This window comes from Myripristis murdjan, chromosome 16 (genome assembly GCF_902150065.1).
Source record: "Myripristis murdjan chromosome 16, fMyrMur1.1, whole genome shotgun sequence".
Lineage (NCBI taxonomy): Eukaryota > Metazoa > Chordata > Actinopteri > Holocentriformes > Holocentridae > Myripristis > Myripristis murdjan.
Genome location: NC_043995.1, coordinates 23,212,353 through 23,231,125, shown reverse-complemented (window position 1 = coordinate 23,231,125; position 18,773 = coordinate 23,212,353). Strand labels below are relative to the sequence as shown.

The window sequence follows — 18,773 nt, the reverse complement described above, 5'->3', positions numbered from 1 at the left end:
TGGTATTTATAAAAAAAAAAAAAAAAGAACGTGTGCATACCTTCCCGCATATTTCACACCATGCGTACACATAATACAGAGGGACTGGTGGGTGGACTTTTTTAGAGGCACATGTGTGATCAATTAATAGTCATTACGTTGAGCGCTAAAAATATGCTGAGCCGTGCGGAATTGCTGTGCGCGATGACAAGCAGCAATGGCGGCTCTGGCGCTGTTTAAGGACCTCGCTGTCCTCTTTAGGTGCCATGTGTAAAAACAAAAAAAAAAAAATGAATGAGCTGCAACGGGTATTTCTATGGAAATGAGCTAATTAGGGGTGTGTCAACCTCCATTTATGGCTGATTGTGGGAGTGGGCATTAGGCTGGTGCAAGTGCAAACAATTACACAACGACGGAGATTTATAAAACAGAAGCATGTGTACGCACGGCTTTATGAATGTGATGAGAAGAATGTGTACGCATAGCTCCGGGTTTGTGTGTACGCACCGTTTTAGTCATTAAGTTTTATGCATCCGACTCTTCAGGCTCGGCGTGAAAATTTTAGTTGTAGAAATTATGATATCTGTTCGAAAAACGTAAGATTCCCTTTTCGGCGCCTCCACTTGATCCGTTCTATCTGGCCGGCACTGTGGTGCTCTTGTGCTGCAGAACAGGACTGAAGGCTCAGGGAAAGCAGTTTGTGATGCTGCCAGTTGCCAAGTCTCTTCGTGTAATCCTATTAATTCTGTGTCCCCCATATATCATCTTTTTTTTTTTTTTTTCTCCACACATACCTATCCATCCCTTGTGTGTCCCTATCCATCACGGCCTATTCCTTTACATTCCCATACTTCCCACTCTGCACCAGCTTCCATTTTCCCGCCCTAATCCATCCCATCCCAGATCCCGACCGCTGAGGAGAGGTTAGGAATTAGGTCATAGTATCCCATTCCTCTAATTAGATGCTGTGAATGTATGTGTGTGTGTCTGCGTGTGTGTGTGCCCCTGTGCATCTTGTGTATGCGTCCACATGCCGGGTGCTCTTAATCCATAGGCGGCCTCTATGGTAATGGAGGGTCCTGGGAAGACGCGGTAACCCACTTTTCGGTGTTATCCCAGCGTTTGTGACATCTTTAAGCGCACGAGCCCGTTTTAAAAGAGGCTGTGTGAAATAGTCACTTTTGGGCCTGGAAGTTCTACATCACCTGCGGGCCTAAGGTTAAGATGTGGCCCAGCGGTGCGATGGAAACCAAACGGTTCTGTGAAAGTAAACGGCATTTGAGGTGAAACGACTAAAAAATACATCTGAGGTCCTCAAACCGTCTGCCCTCTTGTTTTTTTTTTTTTTCTTTTTTTTTTCTTTTCCTCTCTCTCTTTGGAGCCTTGAAGGTTTGCTCTGAGATGTATCCATGTAGGGGGTTTGGAGAGACATACGGGCTGCTGCAGTATTGATGTGTGCTATTCATGTTTTTTTTTTTTTTTTTTTTGAGACTCTGTAAGTTTGTTAACATTCACGGTAAACGGATGTGTATTCATCAAAGCCTAAGTGTGTCGTTGTGATGTTGACTCCTTAAGCAGCCCGAGAAATTTATTGTACATTTAGCTGAGATGTGTGTGTGTGTGTGTGTGTGTGTGTGTGTGTGTGTGTGTAATGGACAAGAGGGTAATCAGCCAGCAGAAGGGGCGAGAATGAGAATAAGGGGAAGATTTTTTTTTTTATTATTATTATTATATATTTGTGTGTGTGTGTGTGTGTGCATACAGGCATGGAGGCATGAAGTAAAGTGGATGTGTGGGACAGAGAGAGAGAGAGAGGGAGAGAGAGAGTGAAAGGAAGAAAGAAAGAGTAGTGCGGGGCTAGTCTTAATTAAGTTTTCAGGAGGCTCTTAAAAGGTCATGGCATGCCTCTGCAGCCCCCCTCAGACCCCCCTTGCCTCTCCATAACCATACCCCACCAAAACTTCACTTACCCCCCCCACGCACCCCAGCCTCCCCTTTCCTCACCACCCCATCGCGATCTATCCAGCCATCAGCCCCCCATCTGTGCCCATTAGCCATTCATGAACACACTCATTAGGGTGGGAGTTTGAAGCGATTGTGTTCGCTAGTCTGCGGCTGGAGCGTGGCGATTAATATTTCAGCGTCTCCCGTCGAGGAGCTGAGAGCAAGTTTGGCCCGCTTATGCTGGGGAGAGAGAGACAGAAAACGGAGAGAGAGAGAGAGAGAGAGAGAGAGAGAGAGAGAGAGAGAGAGAGAGAGAGAGAGAGAGAGCTTCACCCCTCCTTCTCCCTCCCTTCTCAGACAGCGTCTCCACAACTTACAGTACCCCTCTTCCCCCTCCCCTTTCCCTTTCTCGCACACACACACACACACACACACACACGATTTGGATACACATTTATACACTCGCGCGCGCGCACACACACACACACACCAGACCCTAACTCAAACTGACTTAATTGGGCTCTTTTTGTTTCAGAAAGCGAAGAGAGCGAGGAGGGGGGTTAAATCCTGTCTTTTCTTGTCCCCCATCCCTCCATTCCTCTCAATTGGACAGGAGTATCTCTCTCTCTCTCCCTCTCTCTCTCTCTCTCTCTCTCTCTCTCTCTTTTTCTCCTCCTCTCATTAGTTTGTATGGAGTTGGTCAAGTTACCCTGCAAAAAAAAAGGGGGAGCTGTGCCTCTGCACCCCTCTCTTTCATCCCAACAAACACACACACACACACACACACACACACACACACAGAGGTAATTCAGTCCAAATCAATACTACTCCTCGTTCATACACTGGCACTTGAAATATGAGAATTTGAAGCAGTCAGGGTTATCATGGGTTATCAGTCAGTCGATATACGAAGCACTGCTCCTGAATACAGAAAGCACCTTGACCCTGTGCAGGAATTTGGCATTACTCCCCTTCAATTCAGTGCCGTCCCTATGCCTGAGTGTGTCTGAAGCGAGCTGGAGACGTGAGCGAAGGTGCAACATTGAGAGATGAATGCAATCTAGATGTTCAAACCGCCTGCAATAGGGTTTAAAAGAAGTGCACAGGCTTCACAGAGGAATGTGTGCAGTTATGCATCTGATCCAGCAGCTGCATTGCACTCTATACAGAAATATAAAAAAAAACAAAAAAACTGCCAGTTTGTGCTCAATGTATAAAGTGGCACATTGTTGTTTGTGGGGGAATTTACTTTGGCTACACAGAGCTTTCCCATTGTTCAACTCTCTACAGGCACAGGATATAGACCGAAGCTGAAGGGCAAAGGTTTGTTGGTTAGGAGGTACAGCAGCACAGTTGCAGAGGGAATTATCTCTATACAGCTTCATACCTCAGCCTCCACAATTCAGATCTTGAATCGTGGAGGGCCCCTGCATTCAAGACCTTCTTTGACTCTCTTTGTTGTCCCATCCTCTTTTGGCCCCCCCATATCCCGTCCCTCCCCCATAGATCCACTCGAATCCCCACCGCACCCTGTTTTTCATGCTAAGCATGCCATTTTCTACTTCTCCATATAGGTGTGTGAATAAGTGGGAGTCTATGGGCTGTGCGTGAGTAAGTGGAAGTCTGCAGGCTGAAGTGCTGCGTGTGGGTAGGCATTCATGAGGAGCATCGGTTGGCGCGGTACACACACTGATGGCTAATGAAGTTCCTCTGCACCTCATAGCCCTATTAAACCGCTGCCCCCTACCTCTGCCCACTTCACCCCCCACCTCTCGCCTTGTTTCTCCCTGAGGGAGAGAGTTGGCAGGGAGTGAGCCGGCTGCTATGGCAACAACAAGGAACCCTCCCTCTCCCACAGGTCTCCTTAGCAACTGGTAGCTTGGCATTGCGGTAATGAGTATGCCCGATGTGCCAGGCTTTGTGTCATGTTGGTATGTGCATGATTGCGTGCGTGTGTGTGTGTGTGTGTGTGTGTGCGCATGAGAGAGAAGGAGTATGAGTGTGGATGTGTGTGTGTGTGTTTGTGAGTTTGTGTGATACAGGGTTTGCCAATTTAGGTGAGAGTTAAAATGTGTGAAGACAAAAAGATGTGGAGGCACTACTTGGTGTTGATCCAAAAATTGGTGAGGTTAGCCTTTTCTGAAAGGATAGCCTTTTTTTTTTTCTTAACTGGAACTGAGACACAAAAATGGACACTTTATTTACGGGAATTATCTTCTTCTAAGTCTGGTTGTGTCTATCTGAGTATGTGTTTGTGTGTATGTTTTGCTTTTGTGTGACTGAGTGCATTTCCGCATTTTTTTTTCTCCAGTGTGATTGCGGTCATTCTTCCCTGCACTGTGAAATTGAAGCAATTAAAGGGACGATCCGATGAATTTTGCATGCCATGTGCATGGCTGCCTATGAGTTTCCTGCTCTGCTGAAATTAAATTAAACGCTGAGAATGATGTTTATTAAAGTGTGATCAGAGGTGTGCACTGACCTTTAGAATGTGGGAAATGAGATTCTCATTGTTATGAATGAGATTATGCGGAGGCCGAGTGTGAAAAAAGCCTAGGCCCCACATTGATTCCATTGTTGGCCGACTGTTTCTTTGTATGTGGCAGAGGGAGGTTTCAATATAATCAAATCCACACTGGGCCTGTTGGCTATTAAACGGACTGATACACAGATATAGACACACACAGGCACTTACACAAATGCAGATTGACTTGCACAAATATGCACACACACACACACACGCACACACACAAGCACACACACACATATCTCGCCCATCTTGTAAAAAGAGCTGTAAAAGCCTCTCCAGAAACGTGTTGGTCTTTAACAAAAGCATGGCAAGCCCAGTGGAAAATGTTAGTTTGCTCCCTCGACGAGGTGTGAAGTGTGAGCAGGCGGCCGGCCCCACAGGTGGCCCAGCCCCAACACCTGTTGTGTGAATCCTCACTGGGAGAGCGTGAGCTCTGCCTACCTTGCACGCCAGTGGAAAAACCACACCCACCCTGTCCTGTGGCACGTGCCCACACCAACACTCTTTCCACAGGTTCCACAGGCAGAGGTCCTCCTTCTTGTGTGGGCGTCAGACATGATGCCCAGATTGTGTCCCCCTTGCGCCCACCGGAAACACTCGGCTGCCCCTGGCATCAGACAGGCGGATTTTCCGATCCCCTATCCGGGTCTCAGATGCTCTACTAATCTGTCAGCATCTATTTTTATCCTCCAAATCTGCAGCAGCCTGGCTGTATCCCACACCGAGCCACCCTAATGCCAACCCTTCCCTTGGCGCCAGGGTGGGCACGGGCGATGATTCGCCAACCATTGGCTGCAATTAGTGCACAGTCAGGCAGGAATCCCCCACCAACTCCATTACACCCCTCTCCACAGCCACTTCCTGATCTGAGGCTACCAGACATGGCACCACACACTTGCTTTCCATTTTAAGCCTTTTTATAAATGGCTCTCCTGCGGTGTTGTGGAATAATGGGGTCGGATATAGAGCACCTTTCACAGTGCTTGAATCACTCTACTGTGCAAACTCAGTCTATTCATGTACAGTAGCAGTCTGGAGAAGGTACATTTGAAATGTACCTGCTCAGGCTTGGCATTGAGTTGAAGTTCTGTCAGTAATGTGACTCCTATTGGCAAAAAGTCCTTGAGTTACCGAGGCTCACTTTAGCCTTTTCTGTGGTGATTCTACAAGAAGTGAAAGGCTTTGACTTTCCCTGTAGAGGGTGTTTCTTCAGTAAGAAAGGATAATTGCTGCCAATCCCCAGAGACCCTACTCTGATACACTGAGAGAGATACAATTCCTAATCCCAGGTTTATTTCTTGCCCAACAAGGGTTCTAATGTGCCTTGCATGCCAATGCGGTCGTGACCACTGCTGTGGAGGCGATGATGGCATGTGGCAGAGAAGTAACTGTTTCTCACCTCCTAATAAAAGAGACTCCTTTTTAATCTTTTCAATTTGATTGCATTCCAAAAACAGGCCTGTCTGCCCATCTGTCTCTCTTAAAGAAGCCTCCTAAAGGGATTTTAATCATCTGACTCTGTGCTTCTCAGGCAAATAGCAACATCTCTCTCTCTCTCTCTCTCTCTCTCTCTCTCTCTCTCTCTCTCTCTCTCTCTCGCTCTCGCTCTCTCTCTCACTGTCCAATTTTCTCTCTTTTACTCACTCTCTTTTACTCACTTATTTTGTTGCTCTCTGTCTCATTCTTGTCTCTCTGTCTCCATCTCTGTATCTCTCTCTCTCTTTCTCTCCCTCATATACCACATTCTCCCAATCCCGCTGTGCCATATCTGTGCAGCCATTAGGCCCTCCAGTCTCTCTTCAAGTCCCCCTCAGACACAGAGAATGTACCTACCCCCGTCCCTATTAATCCACATGCCTCTAAATTCTTTATTTCCCTTCAAAGGGACAACGCAAGCCGTGACATCAATCACGGAAAGCGAATATTTAGCCGGCGCTAATTTCCACCAATAGCCTGGAGACAGGCTTAGCTGACAAAACTCATTCCTGCACTGAACAAAACTGCTTGTGTTGAAACCTCCCCTCCCCCTGCACCCTCCTGCCTTCTGCACAGGCAGAAACAGCATCACAATAAACACAGTTAGCGCCTCTGTTACTCCCCCTTGATTTGGGCTTATCAAATGAATGTGCACCATAGAGGGATACCCTTTGACAATACATAATGGCTCCATTCTGCATGAAATGGTTTGGTAATACCAGTCGAGTGTGGCAAACGGCTTTACCCGGTGCCACTACAAGAACAGCTGCTGTGTTCTTAGCTGGGCAAGCGCGCCACGCTGGTTCACCCTTGAGGTTGTTTGAATCGGGTGAGTGGTTTCTTTTTCCCGGTTCCCAGACCCCACTCTCTGTCCTTAGTTCCTCACTCAGTTCTGTTTGAATGAGTGCACATTCGACACAAGATGGGCCCTATAAACCATTTGACCTGTTTCCTCGCCCCTCTGTGTGTGAGCATGTGTGCATGTGTGTGTGTCTGTGTGTGTGTGTGTGTGAGAGAGAGAGAGCAGGAAACCTTGAGTGGGTTCTGATGGGGGGCCTTAGGAAAAGGGGATGGGGGGCATTTTGAGGGCACCCCATTGTGTGGCTTGGAGAGTTCTCACACTGGGCCCCCGTATTCCCACCCCTTACGTCCATCCCCCTCCTCCTTGTGTACCCCCTAGCCCAGCTGCCCCCATGCCAGCCAGTAAAGTTAACCCAGATGGACCATGGGGCCCCCTGTAAGATCCCCTACCCCCATATCACGTTTACCCTCAATGCTAACGGCTGACTGACATACTGGGAGTGGCAACAGAGAAACGTATCGGGCACAAAGCCAATCTGGGCAAGCGGGCACAGTCACTTAACTCATAGTCAATGCCCATGGTGCAGAGAGAGCGCAGCGTGACCACTGTTGTGTGAACAGCAAGAACAGGGGATATTAAGTGTCATTATAGGCTTTACAGTGGTAGTGGATTGTGTAGTTAGTCAGAACTTGGTGTGTGTCTCAGCACTTATAGCCATTACATTTCATTTAATCCCAGAATTGAATAGTACTCTTCAGCTCCAGAATCAAAGTCAAACTGAGACTGAGTGGAAGATGGGAGAGGAATGGATTTGTATTGTAAAAATGACAAAAAGTTAAATGAATGGCTCTGAGAGAAGTGATTATTGGCAGCAATCAGGCAACTGGTTCTGTTCATCAGCAAATGCAGAACAAACTGAGCTAGATTCAACACTTGGCATTGTGTATATCTGTGCAATTATGATATCCTTTTAAATTAGGGAACGTGTCGTGGTTCTGAGTTTTTCTGTTTGGTTTGGACTCTGCCTTTGTTTCTCCCAGTGTTTTCCTTGTGTTTTGGTGTACTTTCCTGTGCTCTCTGTGTCAGTTTGTTTGCCCTTTCCACACCTGTCCCGAGTCTGTGTATTAGCCATGATTAATCTGTTCCCTCCCCAGTGTTTCCCTCAGCCAATCCTCTGTGTTCTCCAGACTTGTGTTGCAGCCCCTTCCCCAGGTGTGTCTTGTTTCTTTGTTAGTTTCTAGTGTATATAAGTCTTGTTTCCAGTTGAGCCTTTGTCCGATCATTGTTGTAGTTGTTATGTGTTGATCTTTGTGTTCTTTAGTGATCTTTAGTTCCCTGGGCTTTTTAATAAATTATTTTGTTCCTCTGCGGCCTGCCTCTGCTCTTGCATTTGGGTCTACTCACCTACCTCCACGTGACAGAAAGCCCTCAAAGCTCTAAGGCCACTTGTGTATTGTAGAAAAAGTATTCCATTGTCAAGTGTGGGAGAAAATATCATTTTAATGTGAGGACAAAGAGGTTTGTGGCATGGCTTTATATTGTTCATCTCAGTTTCTAAATCAGGTATCAGGACTGTAGGCCTTAATGAGAGTTAAACCCAAGGAAGGCTTGCACCTCTTCACTGGCTTTGATGGTTTTATAAACGAACTCCTGCTTTAATTCTTTTACTCCATGGACAAATTAACCCCTTTCATTCTGATTTAGTTGTGTTTATTGGCTGATGTGGTTAGATGTACCTGACAACACAACAAGACTCTCACACGACTACTTATGACTCTGTCTGTTCTTTTCAGTATTATGGGACCAGGCAGTGCATCTCTCTGTGTAAGCCCAGCCATTGGTTCATTCATTATTTAGACTGCTCTCCACTGTGCCCATTGTATTAAAGGGGTATGATTTGAATAGGAAGTAGCTTCCTGCACCCAGGCTTGTGATGTGTGTGTTCCTTTCTGTCATTGTATGTTTCTGTGGGCTTCATCCGTCTGCCTCGGCAAGCCAGGGGGCTGAAAGAGAATTTCCATCTTATGAATATTTAATACATAATAAAGTTTTCAATTTTATACTATTCAACCCGTAGGGGTAAAAATGTGGCAAAGCCACCCCTCAAGGACAGAACACAGAGTCAAGGTACATCTCTCAGTGGACTGGATGGAGGCATCAAAAATATTGTTAACATTAGCTCATCGGAAAATCTTCTACTTACAGTAAAAATACAACATTACACTGTGCTATTTTAACACCACATCATGTAATGATTTGCCCAGCGTCACTATTTCCCACATGTCAAGCCCCCTCTTGTCTTATCCTGTATGTCTATTTGATCATAGCATATCTGGACTGCCCGCTGTGCCCATGGTGACCTGGCATGGCTCTGTGAGAGACACCCAGCTGGGAGTGCCCCCGAATCAACTTGGGATTAGCCCAGGATTGTCTGGGATTACTCGGGGATGGAGGAGGATTAGTAGTGACTGCCTGTTTCGGGGGCGTGAGGGCCATAGTCTGTCCAAATTGTCCCTGACTCAGGCTCAGGGAATGGGAGGCGGGCAGAATTACACCCACACTGAGGCCACCTGCAACCTGAGCTATTCTTAGATTCTTAACCAACTCTCACACACACACACACACAAACAGGATGACAGAGGAAAAACGTGTAAAACAGGAAGCCAGCAGCTAGCAAGGATGATGCCATGGCTGGCCACCATCAGAAATCTCTCAAATCTCTCTAGCAGGTGGATTCATCAGATAAAGAGGGTTTGGGATGATGACAAATCCCTCCAAGTCGAATGGGGTTGCTCTTCCCTCATACGGGGCTAAATCGAGATTTGAATCAGCCAGGTCACATAGAGTTGCAGCATGAAGTGGTCCAGCTTTACGGTAGATGCCCCATTTACAATCGCCTTGGCCATAGCGGAATGGCATGAAAGCTTATATGTGTTTTAATTCTGGCATTCGCAGGCACAGGACTTGATGGAGATGATTTGGAGTGATATGATAGGTGGATGATCCAACAGGGGTGAGACGGGGAGTTGGCGCGGCACGTAGAGAGGCCGTCAGAAGCAGGGAGCGGGCATCCCCTGCAGACCGGCACCGCCGAGATGAAAGGCTGTTTAGTGTTGGAGCAGCAGCATCAAACAGCCGCCTCTTCTTGCATCCTTTCCCCCATCCCCCACTCTCCCTCCATCTCTCACTCTCTCTCTCACTCTCTTGACTCTCACCACAATATGATATAGTTCTGCCGTTGCACGTTTATCTGGTTGCCATGGTTACACAATGCTGGAGGTGTCACAGCGAGACAACCCAAGGAGGCATTCACAGATCACCTGAATTCACTTTGCCTCCCATTTATGTGTTCTCCGCCGCAATTTGATTTATTTGTTTCCCTGCCGTGCAATTCAGTGTGAATACAAATAATCCGCAACATAATGGAGATGGTGAAAGTGTGAGTACCCTTCAATCTGAAACAATCTATTGTACCAGAGTATTCCTAAGCCATGGGTGGTGCTTTTGATTTGATATTTTCCTGCTTGAGCGTCAAAATGCCTCACACAACAAAGAGCAGAATTGCAGCGACAGACTCTGTTGCACATCAGGAACCTTCAGTATTCACCAACCCTTGAGATGTAAATGAGAACAAAGAACTAAAAGCTACATATCCTATGAATTACTGAGTGAAAGGCTGAAAGGACTAGCTTGTGAAGAATGAATAAGTAAATCAGTGACTGTACATGCTGGCGTGGAGGATAATAGGAAAATAATTGGTGACATACTGTATAATTGAAGACAGAGAGACTGCAAACAGAAGTGGAAAATGACTGTTGTGTGTGAAGAACTGTGTGAAAAAGGGAGAAAGGAAAATCAAGACAAGTCAGAAATCTGTAGTGCTCAGTGATGAAAGGGAAAGAGGGATTGCAATAGACAGAACGAGGGAGGGAAAAGGAGATAGGCAATGAAGGTAGATGTAGGAGGGTGGGATACATCCATTAGCCTTTCTTGCTCCTGGCTCAATCTTGCAATACACCCCCCCCATTCATGCTCGGAGAGAGAGAGAGTGAGAGAGATAGGGGCTGGCGCTGAGCCGGACTGGCACCGACTTCAAACATACGCCCTACCACAAACTAGCTTACATCAGCCCCAGAGAAAGGAGAAGTAGAGGAGGACAGATGGATTGATGGAAAAGAAAGTGGAAGGATTGACATACATGGACAGCGTGTCTAAAGATTGAGTTTCAGGTCATTTCAGATTCATTCAGGCTGACAAGGTCTTGCTCCGCGCCAACTGTAGCTGTCCTTCGAATGTGCTCATGTATTTGAGTGTGCTCTCAGTTTTCTATCTCTCTTCACTCTGCCTCACTGACTGTATAGAGCTGAGAATCTATTTCTATACGTTTTGTACAGTATGTCTAGTAATAGACAATGAAGTGACCTGACAGCAGCTTTGCACTGTAGCTCAATGACTCAGCCTAGACTGCTGGATATGTATTGATCATCTGAGTTAATCCACGTCCCCATGCATACTCCTGTTTCAGACAGCTCTTTGAATGATTTATAACCACAAATAGCGATTGTGATTGTGATTAGGTTAGACTGTCTTGTTGATTTTTATATTTGCTGTCTGAAGATTATTGTTTTTGTTTCAGAGCATCAGTATATGCACCATCAGTGTTTGTCATGGAAAGCAGTTGGTGTGCAAATAATGAGCAATGCGATAAACAGCACAATTCAATTTGATTTCTCTCTCTCACTCTGCCTCCTTTTCTCTCCCTCTTTCTCTCGTGTCTCTGCAGAACTCGATTCGACACAACCTGTCCCTCCACACGCGGTTCATCCGGGTGCAGAATGAGGGCACGGGGAAGAGCTCCTGGTGGATGCTGAATCCAGAGGGAGGTAAGATGGGTAAGGCCCCTCGTCGAAGAGCGGTCTCCATGGACAACAGCACGAAGTACCTGAAGAGCAAAGGCCGCATCAGGGGAAAGAGGGTTGGCCGTCCAGTGATCGGAGCTGGCTCTGCAGTGGTGGGGCTTCAGGGCTCCCCCGACCGTAGTAGCCCCCCACGGAAAGTGCTCCCAGGGGCTGGAGGTCCATCTGGGACAGAGGCGGAGTTTGATGCCTGGACAGATCTCCACTCCAGGGCTAGTTCTTCAGCTTCCACCCTAAGTGGGCGTCTGTCACCCATCCTTGCTGAAGGAGAACTAGAGGAACCAGAGGAGGGAGGCCTGTCCTGTTCCACTTCCCCCCACCTCTACCCCTCACCCTCTAGTGCCCGTTCTCCATCCATGGGTGCTGGGAACCACTGTCCTCCCCTGGAGCAGCTACCCCAGCTGGCTAACTTGACTGGTGCCATCAGCCTAGAAGAGCGTCTGATGGAGGATGGTTACCACCACCATCACCAGCAGCAGCCACAGCAACATCAGCAGCATCCCACTGTGGGCAGACACAAGCACCAAGCCCCGGTCTACCACTACAACTCTGGGGTGAAGGGCCAGAGCTCTTATGGTGGCAACGTCTACGGACCGACGAGCATGGGCATGCTGCGCCACCACTCACCCATGCAGACCATCCAGGAGAACAAGCCAGCGAGTTTCTCTGGAACCATGAGGGCGTACTCCAGCACCAACGCCCTGCAGAGTCTGCTAACAGGGGGCTTGGCTGGGCAGCAATACTGTGCCAAGGACATGATGCTGGGGCAGGAGCGGGAAAGCCACCCCATGATGGGCCCAACAAGTAACGGCATGGGCTCTACCCGCCACAGCCACCACCCTGGGCACCACAACGGCCACAGCCACAATGGACCTCATAGTCACAGCTCAGCTCATAGCCATAATGGAACTCACAGCCATACCCCTAGTCATAATCACAACAATGTATCCAACCACAACCACAGCTCACCTCATAGCCACAGCCTTGGCCACAATGGTCACAACCTCAGCCAGAGCCATAACCACAGTCACACGCCGCCCCGGGCACAAGCCCTTGCCCCACGTGGCAGTGGCAGCCAGCTGCAGCCCTACAACCACAAAACTCCCTACCTGTACAGCCCCCCGTCACATGCCCACCTCCCTGCCTCCACCACCCTCCCTCCAAACCCAGCCGGTATGCTGGGCATGCCCCAGGACTCGTGCCACCTGGCCACCGCCCCACATCCCCGCCACAATCATTACCCTGGACCGCAACACCAAGGCATGGCTGATGGACCGTACCACCACAGCCAGGGGATGGGAGGAGGCAGTGGTGGTGGCAGCTACCATGGCTATCACCAGCCTCACCCTCATGATAGACTACCAGCTGACCTGGACATTGACATGTTCCATGGCAGCTTGGACTGCGATGTGGAGTCCATTCTACTCCATGACATTATGGACTCTGGGGAGGAGATGGACTTCAACTTTGACTGCTCCCTAGCTCAGGGGGTAGGAATCGGGATGGGTATGGGCATGGGTGTGGGGGTGGGTGTGGGCATGGGAATGGGAATGGGGATGGGTGGACTGGCCGGCCCACAGCAGGCCCACAACAACCAGAGCTGGGTGCCAGGATGAGGTCTTGAATGGAACATCCTGCCCCCCAGAAAAACTACACTACCCATGAAGCACTGTGCTTGACTGTGACATTCCTGGACTTGACACAGAGACTATAGGACCAACACTCAGTCACTCCCGCCTCTCTTTGTTGTCTTGACAATTCCTCCCTCATCCCCCTCTTTTGACCCCCCCCCCCCAGAGATCTAGTTCATGTCACATTAGGTTTTTCCTCTCATCAGCTATACTGTGATGACAATCTCTCAGCTGTGCTTGCCCAACATCGCTTCTCATCTACCATGAGAACTGAACTCTCAATGCACTTTAATGCAAGTGGGTCACATCTTGCAGTACAAAGCGTTCGCAGAGCAGCTCAGGCAGAGCTTGGCATGTTTTGTAAGGTGGCTGCATTATTTGACGGGAACAAATGAAGAAATCGCAGGCTCCGTAGATAAGGTGTCAGATCTTGGCATTGAATTATAATGGGGTTCTTATTCTCATATGCCTTCACTGTCAGTAGTAGAGGGATAATTTTGTTTCAGCAAATATCCCTTGTGTAGCTTTGTGATCTTATCTTTTTGTGTCAGTTAAATTCAGCGGTAGCTAAAAAATTTTGCAGTGACCTGTGCCTCATCATTGACTTAAACGAAGATCAGAACATCTACAGTTGCAATCTGAGACCTGTTTTCTTTTTAAGTGATAATGAAGCTGACATGGTCATGAGATCTAATCAATAGTCTTACATCAGCAGTGCTACTATTTACAGCTTCATGGGTTCAGACCTTGGCGATGTCCGTTGACTTTACTCTTGGGTGTAGCTTTTTGTTAATGCCCTTTTGCCATGTTTAGAGAATATTATCACTACATCGTTAAGTGGATTCTATCAATACTGGCTAGCAAGCAATTTGGTGAATTAAAATGGCATATCACCTTGTCTCACCTGGGTCTCTGGTGCCAGTTTTTTTTTTCTCTCTCTCTCTCGTTCTCTCTCTTTCTCTTTCTCTCTCTCTCTCTGCCTGCCAGTGGAGACAAAGTGGCTATTCCTCACACCGAGCCATTAATGTGGCTTGATTGAAATTCAGCATCTTGCTTTTAATCTCCAAAGTGATGCGGTGGCAATGCGTCATTATTGAGAATCTAACGTGTCGTCCTTCCATCTCTCACCCCGGCCGGCCAGCAGCCGCTCGCCTCTCCAACTTAATGTGCCAAGAGAGCGAGACAAAGCTGTGATTAACGCCAAGTCACTCTGCCTGCTGTCCTGCTCTGAGGAGGCCAATGTCACTGTCTGCTTGCCTGCTCACAGAGGGCACAAATGGAAAAGATGGAGACAAGGAAAAAACAAAAGTCTGTGCTAACAGTGGGACCGCCAGCGCCACTTTCCATGCTGTTTGGGCATGTGTCTTAATTAAACAGGTAGTGTACTTGTATTGTAAATCATCTCCATTATCTGTATTTTGTGTTCCCTTGAACAAGTTTTTAGTGCTCGTTCCCTGAGCCTAAAACACTTAAGAGGTGCAAAGAGAGAGAGAGAGAGAGAGAAGATGGAGAAAACAATCAGCCAATCTGAGTGGTGTGAGTCTATGTCAAACAGGGTTGCTATGCCCCACGGCCATCCGCATCCACTTTTCGTGTGTTTATTCTGTTGTCGTTCTCTCTTGTAGTTGTTGTTGTATTGTTGAAATTCTAAGGACCAACGAGGACAGCGTTATAATATCGTAAGGGTGGGATTCGATGGCGAAACGAAATTGGAAGTCCAGTATTACCTTCCTATGCTCTAATACTGTGTACCCCTCCCACACATGCGCTCTGTCCAATTGTCTATTGTTTGTGAGTGGGGGGGAGTCCAAAGCTTGTTTCTCGCTAGCCTTGGGAGAAAAAAAAAAAGAGGACACCCCTATTCTGTGGTTCCCGTAAAGGAGACTCGCTGCGCTTTGGTCTACACCAAGTACAGCAGACAAAGGAGACAAGGGTGAGGGGTGAGGGTGGGGTGTGGGTTATTGTTACAGCCAAAGGTCAAGCACGGCACAGACTATCAGACCCATTATTGAGGTAAATACCTTTATTTCAGGGCTTTTAGCCGCGCTGGATACAGTTAATCTCCATTTGGAAAATGCGTGGAATTTCGTAAGCAAAAGGGCCTCACAAAGCGGATATGTTATAGCCTATGCTACAGAGGTTTAACAATGCCCTGCTGTTGGAAACAGAGCTATATATGATTTTACTATATTTATTTATAAAAGAGATTGGTCTTTGTCATTCCTGAGTGTGGTAGTTGTGTGAGTCGAGTCCTATCCCTTCCTCTTTTTTCTGTTTTTTAAGATGTCACGCTCCCCTTTGCCCTTTTACTGACTTTTATTTTGTACAAAATCTATATATTGAGAATACTGTATAATAGTTTTTAAAAACTCAAAAGAATATCAGTTTTGTTGTCTATTTCTTTTCTAAGAGAATGTATCTCATCATCTGGTGACTGTTAAATAAATGAAATCAAAAGAAAGACTGTCTGTCTCCGTACTGAAGTGACATTTTCCTCATAAATCTGAGATGCCGGGGTGGATTTTCCTGTGCTTACGTGTGCTTGTCGACTGCTTGTTCTCTCACATGCCTGTATGACTGACAAGATGAATGAATGTGTGTTGCATATTAATGAATTTATCTCCTCACTCCCTATTTTATTTTAATTTTCTGAGACCGCACCACTCGCACGTACAGGCAGACACCCCCTCTTGGCAGTTTTGCTTAACCAGGATACCAAATAGTTGAGTGGGAGGCAGAGGGTGGGTTGTATAAATGAAAAATGGAAAAACAGTGTCCTCACATATGTTGGGGAGCATCAGTTGTGTTGCAGGCTGGATACGGGAGAGAGAGAGAAATAGGTGAATGTTTGTGTGTGTGTGTGTGTGTGTGTGTGTGTGTGTGAGAGAGAGAGAGAGAAAGATAGAGACAGATAGAGAGAGAGAGAGACACTGACAGACAGACAAAACAGGCCGGCACCCAGACAGCCAGACAGCCAGACATAGAGTTGGCAGGATTGGAGTGATAGGTGTGTTTGTGTGTGTCAGTGTGTGTGTGTGTGTCTGTTTGTGTGTCTGTGTGTGTGTAATAAGGCTTGTTATGGCCCGTGAAGCAGTATAGGTTGGCCACAGCTGTCTCAGTCCCATTGGAGGCGTTTTCACAGGAGGAGTGTGCAGTGCTACAGCGCCATACTGCCAGACCCCAGGGGAGCCTCCGCCTCTATGCTCACTCAGACATGTACACACACATATTACATACACATATACAGACGCACGTACACACAGACACCCACATACATTTGAAAATATCACAAACTCACACATTTACACAAAGAGGCACACAGCGCAGTTATAAAACCATACACAAAGACACACACACACGCAGACATTTCTTGCTGAGATGTACACTTTTAATTGACTCCACTTGGCAAAGCCTCTCCGCAGGGAAAAAAGTGAGAACAAGAGGGAAACAGAAAGATATAGGTGGGAAGGGAGGGAGCCACAAAGAGTATATTTATGGCAAAGAGGCCCAACAGAAAAACAGGAGGTGAAAAAGACTTTTTCAAAAATGTTTTTTTTCTGAGTCCAAAGAGGTGATTTAGCTTGACCATGGTCCTGCTAATGTTAGTTTCATGTCATGATTCATAATTTCACTAATCCAACAAACTGGGCATGACTGAGTGGAAGTGAGACGGAGAGTCTGGCACAGGGCCAAAGTCTCACTCCTTCAGGCTTTTCTCCTGAGAGAGAGGTAGAGAGAGAGAGAGAGAGAAAGAAAGAGAGAGAGATTCAGACAGACAGGCAGGGGGTTCAGTCCAGGTGCTATGCCTTGGGGAGGGTCTGCTCTTCTGCTCCTCATTATCAGAGTAAAAGAGAGACAGAGAAAAAACTGTGTTAAGGTGTCATTATTCACCCACTCAAGCATCTGGGAGCACGTCCTGCCTCGCTCGGCCGGGCGATAACGTTATAGAGACCGCCCTTGGAGCTAAAGGCTGGCTGGGGACCCTGCTAACTGCTAACAGCTAGCCGCTAACAGACAGACCCGCTCAGGCAATGTTCCAGGCGATGTCCTTGAGTGCTTATGAGGAATCAGCACTTTTCACTTTTCTGGCCAGGCTGCAAAGTGTGAAAACTGCTACATCTCCAAAATTCAATTGATCAGTGAAATGATTAATGTCATCTATAGGCTATGGGAGGCAGGAGTTTGGTTTGGAGTCGCCGGTGAGGTTAAGATTAAAGGTGATGTCTCGGTTAGGTCAGGATTTTATCGGACTATTAAAATGATAATACAAACAACAAAAGAGTAAAAATGCCAACATTAAATATAGAAGCAAGGCAAGAACATAAAAGTACACCATAAAAGCGTAGTCAAAGACAATTTATCCAAGATCATGTCATAAAAGCAAGTCTGTTAATGCGACTCTTAAGCTGTAATTTGAAAGATAACATGATTTGAGATGACAGACGAAATCATCCATAGCTGCAACCTACAATATTTTGTGCAATCCTGACCTAAATATCGTTTTGTTACAAGTTCAAAGCAGTCTCCCAAGCTGTGTACCATATGATTTTTTTCTTTGCCATAATATGTTTTGAAAATCTTATTTTCCTTTGTGTTCACATTCAACTTGGCCTCTTCTTGCTCTTGACGTCTGACAAATCCTAGCTGGGTTGGCAAGTACCTAATTAGTAAATCAGTTTAATGGAGTTGGCTGGACTGAAATGGATTATTATCTCGGCCAGGCGGCAGCCTGGAGGAGATCTTGCATTTGATTGTGTGCCTGTCCGTGTGTGTGTCCATCCACGTACCTGTCCACAGATAATTTTGCATACTACTGGGCCTATCAGTCTAATATTTTTTTGTGCAGTTATAACTGTATGATCAAAGACCTCTCACGGTTGTGGTGCTTCAAAACCTTTGAATAACCTATTTTATGCCACTGTTGAGTGCCAACTCCTCAGCTGTTTTCTGTCCCCTGCTGCCAGTAGGCGAAAAAAAAAAAAAAAGAAAAAGAAAAAGTGGTGGTTTGTTGCCTAAGTCTGAGCACCAGAGAAGGGAAGATACACCTGGGGGAGATCTGCACTCTACTCAATGCACTCCTCTAGTTTCTGATTTGGATTTATTATACTGTAACAAATTCTGTGAGAGTCATTTCCAGTCATTGGAAGTATCCATCAGTCTGTTATGAAATGGTATTAAGGTTTAAATATGCAGTACAGACACAGATTTAATGGTTGTAATACAAAACATGTATTTTATTTTATTCTTAATGTCAAAAACATGACCGTGGCTTTTTCACAAAAGATAATCTCACATAAAATAAACATAAGGCCTGTTCTCCCTGAAAAAAATATACATGCTCCCTGAAAAAGATATGCATTCTCCCTGAATGATATGCAATGTATTCTTTCAAGATGAAGTACAATATTACTGAAATAGATAACCACCTAACTCTGAACTTGAACGTGTTGCTAACAAGTGAAGTCAACTGAAATCAACCAAAGCTGTGTAACTAA

General features: G+C 46.5%; 1 protein-coding gene across 1 annotated transcript in view; it reads left to right on the top strand.

Moving 5' to 3' along the window:
• The window catches only part of LOC115374498 (forkhead box protein O6-like), a 31,826-nt gene extending 16,653 nt beyond the window's left edge, over nucleotides 1-15,173 (top strand). Inside the window, exon 2 of the mRNA XM_030073455.1 lies at nucleotides 11,515-15,173. Within this exon, the coding sequence (XP_029929315.1) occupies nucleotides 11,515-13,263 (1,749 nt within the window). The 3' untranslated portion in view covers nucleotides 13,264-15,173. The remainder of the gene's footprint in view (nucleotides 1-11,514) is intronic.
• Nucleotides 15,174-18,773: the final 3,600 nt, after the last annotated feature.